General features: G+C 34.4%; 2 protein-coding genes across 2 annotated transcripts; both read left to right on the top strand.

Annotated features, from left to right (window-relative positions):
* The first annotated feature begins 5,929 nt into the window (after positions 1 to 5,929).
* LOC120215818 (stemmadenine O-acetyltransferase-like) lies at positions 5,930 to 7,204 on the top strand. Its single transcript, XM_039213368.1, has one exon. The coding sequence runs from the start codon at positions 5,930 to 5,932 to the stop codon at positions 7,202 to 7,204; it is 1,275 nt and encodes a 424-aa protein (XP_039069299.1).
* A 1,452-nt stretch (positions 7,205 to 8,656) lies between these two features.
* On the top strand, positions 8,657 to 9,741 carry LOC120215816 (stemmadenine O-acetyltransferase-like). The gene is given in 4 exon segments (XM_039213367.1): positions 8,657 to 8,685; positions 8,687 to 9,243; positions 9,246 to 9,340; positions 9,376 to 9,741. Coding segments are annotated over 4 exon segments (1,047 nt in total).
* The last annotated feature ends 3,115 nt before the right edge of the window (positions 9,742 to 12,856 follow it).

Here is a 12,856-nt window from a genome sequence, read left to right as displayed (position 1 = left end):
TTGTTGTGTTCTCATCTTGTTGAAATTGTTTTTCTTTTGTGCTTCTTATGTTTAAAAGTCACTTGACATTTTAAACATTTTAAATAAAATGCTTTCTTCGGAGGAAATGAACAAATTTTAATCTTAAATTCCTTGAATATCATCTTAATTAAAAGTTGCTTAATAATTGAGGTTGTAAATCTTTGACAAGATTAAACCTTACAAAACAAAGACCCCTTGGTCCTAATTTAAACATCAAACTACACGCTTTTCTCTTATAGGGACCGAGCTAGTTTTTTTTTCTCATGAAGAGTCCATCAAAGGTTTGGTATTCAGGTATGTGTTAGGAGCAAACAGAATGGGGCAACTAGCACATGAGATTGCAAAACTAATTGGTTTAACTTTTGCTAAAGACGTTCAGTGATGACATGATCTTCTCAGATAGAATGGTCTAGTAGGTGAATTCAGTTGCTTGGGAATTGAACTCTAACGATGAGATTTTCTGACCTTTAAAAACACCTAGACTATAACAAGTTCTTCTTAACAAACTTAAGAAATTGGACCCGTATACCCACATTATAATATTATTTATATACAATAAAGCTTGAGTTGTCCCTCTAGAGCAATTGGTTAAAATGCCCCGGCTTTATAGATAATATTCAGCTAGCCTGATAAAGGTGAATATACTACACAATAAAGTTTGAGCTGTCCCTCTAAAGCAATTGGTTAAACGCCCTGGCTTTATGGATAAGATTCAGCTAACCTGATAAAGGTATTTACATATTGAGCTGTCCCTCTAGAGCAATTGGTAAAACGCCCCAGCTTTATGGACCCAGCTAGACATTTAATGGAAAATCTAAATAAGGAGTTTCGGTAAAAATGGACTAAGGGAGTTAAGGAACACCTTTTATAGTCAAATACACACGAGCACTCAAGAATCTCATTTTTAGACCAATATTTATGCACTACCTGTGTTAGAGGAGCTTACAAAACTTGAACAAATGAAAGATTTCAGAGAACTAAAACAGAAGTATTCTGAAAAGTCTAGCCATTAATTATGCTAGTTGTGTCACTTTGTTCGCCCCCGATCAAAATGTCAAATCAAGAAAAATAGTATACCATGATCTTCACGATGACTGAATCGATGAAACAAACCTTAATAACCCACCTCTAAACCAACTTTTCGATCTAGATATTTGTCAAAGTTTGCAGCTATCAAAGATTAAAAGAGCATTTGATTCTTTTGACATCCAATAAACTCTTGTTTTATGATTTGCTTCAATTCTGAAACCTAGAAGGAGACAATATTTTCCAAAACTCCTTTTGATATTTTTCAAAATTTTGAAAATTCAAAGGAAGAAAAGCATTTTCAAACAAGATGAGTTCTCTGGAAGCATGTCTTGAAAATCAACGAATATCTCTCCGAAGCTCAAAATTGAAACTGGGGCAGGAGAAGCCAAATTTTTTGGGGCAAAATTTGATAGGGAAAGGAAAACAAATTGTCTTAGGCTGAGATTTACAAGAGTACACCCTGGTAGAAATGAAGACGAACTGAGAAAGTGAAGACTACTTACGCAATTATTCCCTTCACATATCAATATTTTGTTTTAAGCATATTCAAGATTCCAGCATCACGAGTCATCAAGACTGACAACCAGGGACTGAGATTTCTATCCAAACCCCAGAATAACATACGTTGCATATGTATTTTAGGCATACCTAAGAGCATTGCATCCATAACATCGCATATATGCATATCTTTGCAGGTTTTATCTAGAGCCAATTTCAACTTCACAGCGAAGGAGATTGGACTCGAAACGACACAATTTGCTCGAGAGTAGATTTCAACTTCACGACGAATGATATCTAGGAAGACCAAACTTCACAATAAAGGGGGGTCAGCCACGGTTTCAGCTTCATGACGAAGGGAATCGTGTCCACCCGCAACATACACTACTTGGATTTTAACTTCACGACGAAGGATATTCAAGTCAATGCTCAACTTCACGAGGAAGGGGTCATCCGCGATTTTAACTCCACGACGGAGGATATCGTGCCATTCGGAGCTCAACTTCATGACGAAGGGGCTTCCCAGTTTCAGAGCCAATTTCAACTTCACAGTGAAGGATACTGGACTCAATACAACACAAGCTCAGCTTCACAACGAAGGGGCGACTGGTTGTCAACAAACAACTTCCCAGTTTAAGAGCCAATTTCAACTTCACAACGAAGAATATTGGACTCAAGACAGCACAAGCTCAACTTCACAGCGGAGGGGCGGCTGACTGACAACAAACAACTTCTTCAGTTTCATTCAGAGTCAATTTCAACTTCACAGCGAAGGATATTAGACTCGAGACAACACAAGCTCAACTTCACAGCGAAGTGGCGGCTGATTATCAACAAACAACTTTCCAGTTTCAGAGCCAATTTCAACTTCACAGCGAATGATATTGGACTCAAGATAACACAAGCTCAACTTCACAGCGGAGGGGCGGCTGACTGTCAATAAACAACTTCTTCAGTTTCATTCAGAGTCAATTTCAACTTCACAGCGAAGGATATTAGACTCAAGACAGCACAAGCTCAACTTCACAGCGAAGGGGCGGTTGACTGTCAACAAGCAATTTCTCAGTTCCAGAACCAATTTCAACTTCACGACGGAGTATATTGGACTCGGAGCAATACAACTTACTTGGATTTTAACTTCACGACGAATGATATCCAATTATCAGGCTCAACTTCACGACGAATGGGCCACCCGCGGTTTCAACTTCACGATGAAGGGAATCGTGTACACAAACATCATCCATCTCTAGATTGGATTTCAACCTCACGACGAAGGATATCCAACTCAAAGAAGGATTGTATGTCAATAAACTTCCCAGTTTCAGAGTCAATTTCAACTTCACAGCGAATGATATTAGCCTCAAAACAACGCAACTTACGTTGGATTTCAACATCACGACGAAGGATATCCAATTCCAAGGCTCAACTTCACGACGGAGGGGCCATATACGATTCTAACTTCACAAACAAATTGACCCAACTTGAAACAGTTTTTGTCTCTCTTGAGACAGTTTCCCTTGAAACAATTTTTGTCTCTCTTGAGACAGTTTCCCTTGAAACATAAACATTGAAAACATTTCACTTGAAATGAATTTTGTCTCTCTTGAAACGGTTTCCCTTAAAACAAATTTTGTTTCTCTTGAGACAGTTTCTCTTGAAACAAAATCTTTTAATTTGTTTTCCTTTAAACAAATTTTGTCTCTCTCGAGACAATTTCTCTTGAAAATTTTGTCTCCATTGAGACAGTTTCTCTTGAAACACAAAATCTTTGAATTTATTTTTCTCATGAAACAACAAATATCTTTGAGATCGTTTCCCTTGAAACGAATTCTTTCTCTTTTGAGATAACTTCTCTTGAAGCATCATCTGAATCATGTCATCTGAATCGGAGGCAAATCAAATTTACAATATAGCTCAAGGTAAGAAGGGTTATCTATCAAAGCTGACGAGTTCGATTTTATTCAGCTCGATGTCGCATCAACCACATGGTGGAGTCTATAACCACTTCCTAATACTCTGAGTTCGATTTCAATTTCGCGACGAAGGATTTCGAGCTCAGAATTTTCCAGTTTCGACTCAACTTCACGACGATGGAGTCATTTCGTGATTCAATCCAAACCAACATATCAGCCATAATATTGGATTTCAACTCCACAACAGAGGATATTTGAGGGGAGTTAACCCCTATATAGATGGTGTTAAGTTTGGATACGTGCATGCTAAGTGTGTCTTTTAATCTTTGCCCTATCCCCGTTACACGACTATGGGCAAAGAGGGGCAGCTGTAGACACACTTTTTCTAACATAAACATATATATATATATATATATATATATATATAAATATTATTGTTTTATTAGACTAACGTTTACATTTATTTTGCTTTCAAGCCCAAACTCGGATTGCATCTGGCCCAGCAGAGTGTTCTACAACACACAACCCAGCTGGCAAGTCAAACCCGAAGATCATGGTTTCCAGAAAATCCTAGTCCACTCATCCATCAGCGCCGCACTCCCTAGCCCCGCATCCAGCGCGGCGTCTCCAACAACCCAAGTTCATTACCGTGTTTCTCGCCTCCTCAACGTCACACAAAGAGCAAACCACAAGAGCAACCAACTATCATTAGGATTCTAGTGCAAATAGGATTCTAAATATAGTTTCTTTTCCCATTATAAATAGCATGTAACACAGACGGTTGGGAAGGGAGAGGTTACATACAAAATACGGGGGAACTAAATACCGACAAAAAAACCAGATTCATTCGAAGAAAGATACATAAGCATTTCAGGGGGAGCAAACCGAAGCAAAAAAAGACAGAGATGTTCGAGGGAAAAATACGAAAAAAATCGAGAAACAATGAAAAAGAGAGGAGAATAAGCCATACCTTGTTTCTATTTTGGAAGCTCGTCGGTCACCATTTTTTGAAGGTACAGTTTGGAAAGTGAAGACGACGATCACTATTTTTTTTCGAAGCTATAGTTTGGAAAGTGAAGAGCCCCGAAGAACTGTGTTCTTTTTTTTGGAAGGAGAGTGTCGTAGGTGTTTGAGTGAATGAGAAGGTGAAAGGAAATGAGTAATGTACTTGGGGTTGGATTTGAGATATAATGACTGACATGTCATTGGGGTCTACGTACATGGAATAATGGATCATTACCAAACATCAATGGTGTTATTACTAAGGTGGAAAATTGTTGTACTTTAAATATTTGGTCATGTTATTTTTGAGTTTTTTATTTTAGTCATTACATTTGGTTTAATCATTATTTCAATCCTTTAAATATTTTTTCCTCTGTTCTATTACTTTAATTTTCTATTTTTAATATTTTAATCCTTTAACCTTTTGTTTTTGTTATTTTGATCATTTATTTATTTGTTTTATATATATATACATATTTATTTATCTTTTTATTTTTTTTATATTTTTCCTTATTTTTAACACTATTTTTTACACTCTTTTATTTTTAAAGAATGAACATTTTTCTTCATTTTTATTTTTATTTTTTTTCTTTAACATTTTTATTGTTATTTTATCAACTTATTTATTTATTTTTTCTTCTCTTCGATTTATTTAATATTTATTTTTTCAGTCTAATTTTTTTTACTTTCTTAAGGGTAATTTCAATCGATCAAAGGTAATTATTTTGAATCGAATTTTTAAGTTTTAATTTAAATTTTAATTTTCGCGATTAAGACAACTGACAAATTAATTGGTACCGAAAGGGCGGTTCAAGGGTGCTAATCTTTTCTTGACCGTAACCGACTCTCGAACCCGACAAATTTCTGGTAAAACGCATATCAGGTAAGATGGTGTCCGATCCACCTAAATAAATATTTTAAAAGTGATCGGTGGCGACTCTAGCCTAACTCATTCACGTCGAATCTCAATTCCGGACCCAACCGAAAGACGGTTCCGACAACAAGACAAGAGGAGACCAATGAAACGTGAAGCCAAAAACCATTTAACATTTACTTATTGTCCATTTTTCTCCGTCGTGTTCGATTTTATGAAATCAGTTAGTCAAACTAAACCTAACCCAAAAATGAACTTATATTTTTTTATTAAATTGATAAAGGTTAATGTTCTTTTCTCACTTCATTTTAATTTGAATTTAAAATTTTTTTTATAGGAAATATATATTTATACTCTTAAAAAAGTATTTAATATTTTTAATAAATTTTTATATACATTTCAGTAGTTTAATCATCATATTTTATATTTTATAATCATAGGTTATGCACGTAAAATTTTTAATAAATAATTCATGATTGGATATATATCTAGCCGCCTACCAAGTCATCCTATATATGAAGCGTACTTCCGTTCTGCCGATAGATAACACAAAAGCCTCGTTTACAGGGTTTCATCGGCTTCTACGTAAAACATGAAGCTTGACAATATCGAAGTGATTTCCAAAGAGATGGTGAAGCCATCATCTCCGACCGTCGGCCAACCTCACCACTACCGGTTGTCGTTCCTCGATCAATTAAATCCCTCACTCTTTAACCATTTGGTCTATTTCTATCCCAGAGTATGCGATATCGATACCAATAAAATCAATATTACCGTTAGGCTAAAGCACTCCATTTCCGACGCTCTCGTCTATTTCTACCCACTGGCTGGTCGGATGATGGAGGACCAACTGTTCGTCGATTGTAATGATGAAGGGATACCTTTTGTGGAAGCTCGAGTGAAGTGCAAACTCTCAGATGTTTTGAACAATCCAGTTCCCAAAGAACTCAACAAGTTGCTTCCTTTCGGAATCCATGGCGTCAAAGAACTTCTCCTCGGAATCCAATTCAATGTTTTCGACTGTGGTGGGATAGGGATCGGTGTGTGTGTTTCTCACAAAGTCGGAGACGCCCTCTCGTTTTTCTCGTTTGTGAAAACGTGGGCGGCCATTGCTCGAGGGGAGACGAAATTCAACGCACCGAACTTCGAATCGGCCTTGCTTTTCCCACCACGAGAACTTCCGGGATTCTCACCGACAATCAGTCAATTGGAAAAGGACCAACTTGTAACCAAGAGATTTGTGTTTGGAGCCACCAAAGTTGAGGAAATTAGAAGAAAATATGCAGACAACAGCACCCAAACACGTCCAACTCGCGTTGAGGCCTTATCGGTTTTTATATGGGAACGTTTGTTTACTGCCGTCGGTGCAGATTCAACATCCAATAAGCTTTTCTTAATCTGTCACATGGTAAACATACGTCCAAGAATCGAACCCCCATTGCCGGAATCTTCATACGGAAACCTATACAGCGTTGCACTGACATTCCCATCAATGGAGAACAACATCGTTTCCCAGATGAGGGACTCCATTAAAGCAGTGAACAGTGAGTACGTGAAAAAGCTCCAAGATGGGTATAATCACTTTGAAAGATTTAGAGATATAGCAGAAATTTATGGAAAAGACGAGATTGTTTCCTTGGGTGTTACGAGTTTATGCAGGTTTCCTCTATACGAAGCCGATTTCGGTTGGGGGAAACCCGTTTGGGCGGCTTCGGGTGATCGACAAATCAAGAACACAGCAGTTTTCTTGGACACCATAACTGGTGATGGAATAGAGGCTTGGGTTACACTAAATGAGGAGATGATGGTGAAACTTGATTCCGATGAGGAATTGCTTGCCTACGTTGATGCTAAAAAAATCTTGTAATGATGATTATTTACGTACTTCCTGCATGTATGTGTTTGTGTCAAAGCTTTAAAGTGTGTGCTGCACTTCTTTGTGTTTGCATGTATTTATCATTTACCCTAAACCCTCTCTTTGAGGTTCTCTTTGACCTTCTTGCCCGTTAATAAAATCCTATGAATTAATATTAAAACTAAAATACTTTTAATTAATCTAAAGTAATTACGAGTGACAATTTTTGGCACTCGAACTTAAAATCTTTACAAATAATAATATTTTTTTAACCATTAAAATAATTTGTTTATACATAATTCTTAGCGATATTCATGTCTTTTTCATGTGTCATATTTATATTTAAACTTTACTTCATATAAATACAATAAAATCCATCACTATAAGAAAAAAATGAACAAAAGAAAAGAAAGTAAATAGAGGACAAGTGAGACCGACGAGAAAGCAAATTAGATAATGGGACGGGTCTCGTATCAATCATCATTCAAACACAAACATAAATAATCAATGTTTAATGATAAAATCAGATACGGAATTAATTTTAATTATAATTTAATTTAAATAATTATTTGTGTTAATATCGTTATAACATGTTGGTTTACCCTCTTCAAATTCAAGCCAAAATTTTCTAACCTTATTGGCTTATTGCTAATGGTTAAATGAAAGAAACAATTACTACCCTTCCAATAATCGAAAACAAATATATATTAATATTTTAGTTAATTAACGGTAACATTGATTTTTTATGTTTATGTGTAGCATAGGATGGGTATGGATCGGGTGAGGTCAGGTTTCCAGTTAATCTGATTCAACCTGAAAATTTTATACATTTATCCGAATCTCAATTTGAGATTATAGAAATTTTATCCGACCTGAAATTCGACCTAACTTTTGAGATAAAATTCAACTCTAACCCAACCCGAAATAATATAAAATTATTAATTTTATTTAATAAATAGGGATTTAATTGAAAAAATAATATAATGATGGGTATTCTTGCAATTATCCCTAAATATATAACGTATTTTTATATTATTTTTGTGTCAATTGGTCGTGCTTTTCACCCTAAATATGAACCCGACTCGACCCAAATTTATTCTCTAAAAATCCCGATCCCTAGTTGATTTAAAAAAAGTCAAACCCAATCAAGTCAGATCGGATCGAAATCCATCGAGTTCGGATCCCGTACTCATCCCTAGTTTAGCATGAATTGCAAGAATAATACTATGTCTTGTCGCCATTTTTTAAACATGAAATAAGTACGAAATAATATTTATTTAAAGATAATTCTTAATTATTTAAAATTGAACATTTATATTCTATTTTTTCATATTTTATTTGAATACTCGAGAAATAATAACAGTTGATTTTATTACTAAATTCGTTCGCTTTGTAGCTATCGCCTCTTATTATTTTTATAATGCAGGTACACTAACCATTTGGTACACAGAAAAAGGGTTTAGCATGGAGCTTGACGTCGAAGTGGTCTCCGATGATTGTGACGCCGTCATCTCCGACGGCCAACGGACTTCGCCGCTACCAACTATCGTTCCTGGATCAACTAAACCCCTCGCTTTATAACTTTCTGATCTATTTTTATCCGAAAATATGTGACACCGATGCCGATAAAAGCACGATTTCCGATCGGTTAAAGCGATCCATTTCCGGTGCTTTGACTTACTTTTACCCGTTGGGTGGTCGGATTACGGAGGACCAACTGTTCGTTGATTGTAATGATGAAGGGACACCCTTTGTGGAAGCTCGAGTGAAATGCCAACTTTCCGATGTTTTGAACAATCCAGTCCCGAAGGAGCTCAACAAGTTGCTTCCTTTCGAAATCCATGGCGACCATAAAATTCTCATCGGAATCAAACTCTACGTTTTCGAAGGCGGCGGGATAGGGATCGGTGTGTGTGTTTCCCATAAAATCAGAGACGCCCTTTCGTTCTTCTCGTTTGTGAAAACATGGGCGGCCATTGCTCGTGAGGAGACGAAGTTGATCGGCCCCGAATTCAAATCAGCCTCGCTTTTCCCACCGCGGGATCTCTCGGGGTTACACCGAGAATCAGTCAGTTGAAGATCGAACAACTTGTAACGAAGAGATTCGTGTTTGGTGCCACCAAAGTGGAGGAAATCAGAAGAAAATATTCCGAACAACCCCATCAATGGAGGAAAGTAACCTCGTTTCCCAAATGAGAGACTCCATAAAAGCAGTGAACAATGAGTACGTGAAGAAGCTCCAACATGGATATAACCACTTGGACTGCTTTAAAGAGAAGGCAGCGAGTTATGGAAAATGCGATATCGTTGCGTTTACTTTGACGAGTTTATGCAGGTTTCCTCTATACGAAGCTGATTTCGGTTGGGGAAAACCCATTTGGGCATGCTCCGGTGATCGGGAAATCAATAGCATAGCTACTTTCATGGACACCATAACTGGTGATGGGATGGAGGCTTGGATTACCCTAAAAGAGGAAGAAATGGCGAAATTTGATTCCTATTCCTATGAGGTATTGCTTGCATATGTTTATCCTCCAAAAAGCTTGTAAAGCATATTAACTTTATGTACCGATGAATGTTGATATAAGTGGTTGAGATTCAGAAATTTGAGTTTGTAAAGTTAAGTTCAAATTTTAACGTTGTTACTCTTAAAGGATAGTATACAAATTCCTATATAAATCTCGATTGAATCTTATGTATACTTTAACTCTGGACTGAGAGTAATCATAACCTAAACTTTTAGTACAAAAAATTATATAATGTTACATTATGATTCAATTCTGGTCCTTCGCTGTTAAAAAATAAACATTTTTTACAAAGATGATGCATTATTTTATGGTGACACATCAACATCACCTTTATTTTATAACGATAGTGGACCAAAACGTAAAATATATTAAATATATTTTAAAAATAATTTAATGATTAAAGAAAAATTACAAAAATAAATGTATAAATAAATATATAATATACTTTATTATTTTTTTCGAAGACTCCCTTCGAATCCCACTTCTCATCATGTGTGTTGGGATTTTAAGAGTAATTCATCTCCATATTACTGTTGCGATTAAATCCAAACAAAAAATCTAAACTTGATTTAATCTTATTATTATACTTAAATCTATTATTATAATAATTGTTTTCGCTAAGATGGTTAAAAAGCCCAAACTCGACGGTTCCTGATCTGATCTGGCTTTATAGAGGCATATTCGTTTTTTAAAATTTTGGGTTCAGGACGGGACGTGTTATATGATAAATAATTTCGGGATGGGTCGAGGTCGGGTTCAAGGTGAAAAAATCCGACTCAACCCGACCTGGTAAATTATTAATTTTCTTTAAATTTATGTAATATATTTAAGGTTTTAAGGATTTTTATTTTTTATTAAAATGTATTCTTTAATTATTAAAAATATAAAAAGTATTATATAACAGGGTTTCAAAAAACGTTACGCGATCGCGATTTCGTCCATGATATAGCGGTTTTGCCGCCGTCTGAGTTACCCGCTACGCCCGGGACGGCCACAATTACGGTAAACACGAAATAACCGAAAACGCGACCGCGACCGCGACCGCAATTTGAAACTCTGTTATATAATATATTATTTTAATAATTTAAAATATTATAAATAATTATAAATTTTTAGATCGAGTCGGGGCAGCCAAACCCGCCCCGTGCCATCCCTAGTTTTCACTATCACGATTAATTAATTCTGATTTCATTAAAGTTAATTTTATCATTTCTTTAAAGAGATTATAAAATCTCACAGCCATAGTATTTAATCTCATTATTAGCGTATATGATAATCTTATCGTCGTCATTTTTTCGTACGACTCAATTTAAAATATTTAAAATTATATATTATGGAGAAAAGTACAAATTCTATTACATCAAAGCCTAATCAAAACTTTATAGTATTTAAACATAATACTTTTATACACCTTTATAAAAAAAACCCTCTAATCATTTGAATTTAATTGAATTTACGATATTTTGTAATAATAATACAAGTTTTTTTTTGTTGTCCTAAAATTTTAAGATTTTATCTTGATTAATTTAAAATGATCGGGGTCGTATATTTGATTTTGATCGGATTTTTTATATATATAAGAACTCAAACTTAAGACTTTTCTTAAACGATATTAAACTGATTATCATCGGGTTGGTGTAATAATAATGCAAATTAAACTAAGATGTAATGAACTATTATATAAATATGATGTGTTTATAAATAAATAAAGCAAAATATGAATTTGGTCGAAGTCGCTATCCAATAAAGAGCGAAAACCAAATCCACGCGGTTGGAATTGAGTAGTGGGCCCGGGTTGCGGAGATCCCAATCTCACAAGTAAAAATTGTTTGGTATAATTAACAATGATTATTATTAATTTAATTCATAAAAATTTTAAATTTTAAATAATTAAACGTATAATTATAAATTAATTAAAATTTTAAATATAAAATATTTAAAATAAAATATTTTTTACATTATTTTCTATAATCTTTTTATAACAATTTTGAAATAATTTTTTAAAGGTTAATTATAAATTTTTTATTGTTACAAAAAGATTATAGAAAATGATGCAATTAATATTTATTTTAAATATTTTTCTTTAAATTTTTAATTAATTTATAGTTATACGTTGATTCCTTTAGAATTTTAAATTTTTATAAATTAAATTATTAGTGCTCAACGGTGCTCGTCGAACGTGACAGACTCGTCCTATTAATAATTATTAGTTGGTTTAACAAGATTAAAAGTTTGAGTAATAGTATTGTTAATATAATAAATCAAATTAAAATGGTCGCTCTCATAATAAATATTTGTAGTATTTGATTAAGAATGGTTGATCGACACATTAGATACCAATAGTTAAAATAAAAATTATAAGTAATAAATAAATACATATTTTATTAATAATTTAATCCTTAAAATATCAATTCAACCTATAGTTTTTTATTCGTTGAAAAATTTAAAAATATATTTAGAAATAAGTGCATTTTCTTAAGTTAATATCTGAAAAGCTTTTGCTCCAAAATTAATATTAAAACTGTAAATCCATCCACTATATTGATATTTTATTAATGATATTAATTTTTAATGAGATTGTTAGGAGGTTAAAACGAGTAATAATCCAAAAAAATAAATTCGGGAATATTTGCACTACACCCGGCACGTGTCAGTATGTGTGATCATTCATCTCTTCGTATTAGAACTCATTTGGTCTGCTAAAACAGGTGCCAAATTTCACCGATTTCGCCGTTCTCCCACTAAAAATAATAGAAATTAAAAAGGAAAATAAATTCATTTCCTTCTCTGCTCCTCAGCTCTGTCTTCTTTCTCGCGTTTTCTCGCCTTCGTCAGAAAATAAAAATCCTCTTCTCGCTGCTTGTTTGATCGAGTTTCCCGGTTTCTAAATTTGGCTCGAAATTCGAAGAGACGGAAGTTTTTGGTATAATCTCTGTCGATTGCGTTTGGCGGGACTGAAGAATCTATCGTTTGCTAAACTTAATCTTAATTCGGTGTTTGGTTATCGCTCATTCCAGGTCGTCTTCTTTGATTCATCCCTTTTTATTATTATTATTATTATATTGTTTCTTTGACCTATCTGATTCGTCGTGAACCCTGATTTAGGTTAGGCACGTTTCAGGGGTTGGAAGCGTTA

This window comes from Hibiscus syriacus, unplaced genomic scaffold, assembly GCF_006381635.1.
Source record: "Hibiscus syriacus cultivar Baekdansim isolate YM2019G1 unplaced genomic scaffold, ASM638163v2 tig00110156_pilon, whole genome shotgun sequence".
NCBI lineage: Eukaryota > Viridiplantae > Streptophyta > Magnoliopsida > Malvales > Malvaceae > Hibiscus > Hibiscus syriacus.
This window is presented reverse-complemented; position numbering and strand designations above follow the sequence as displayed.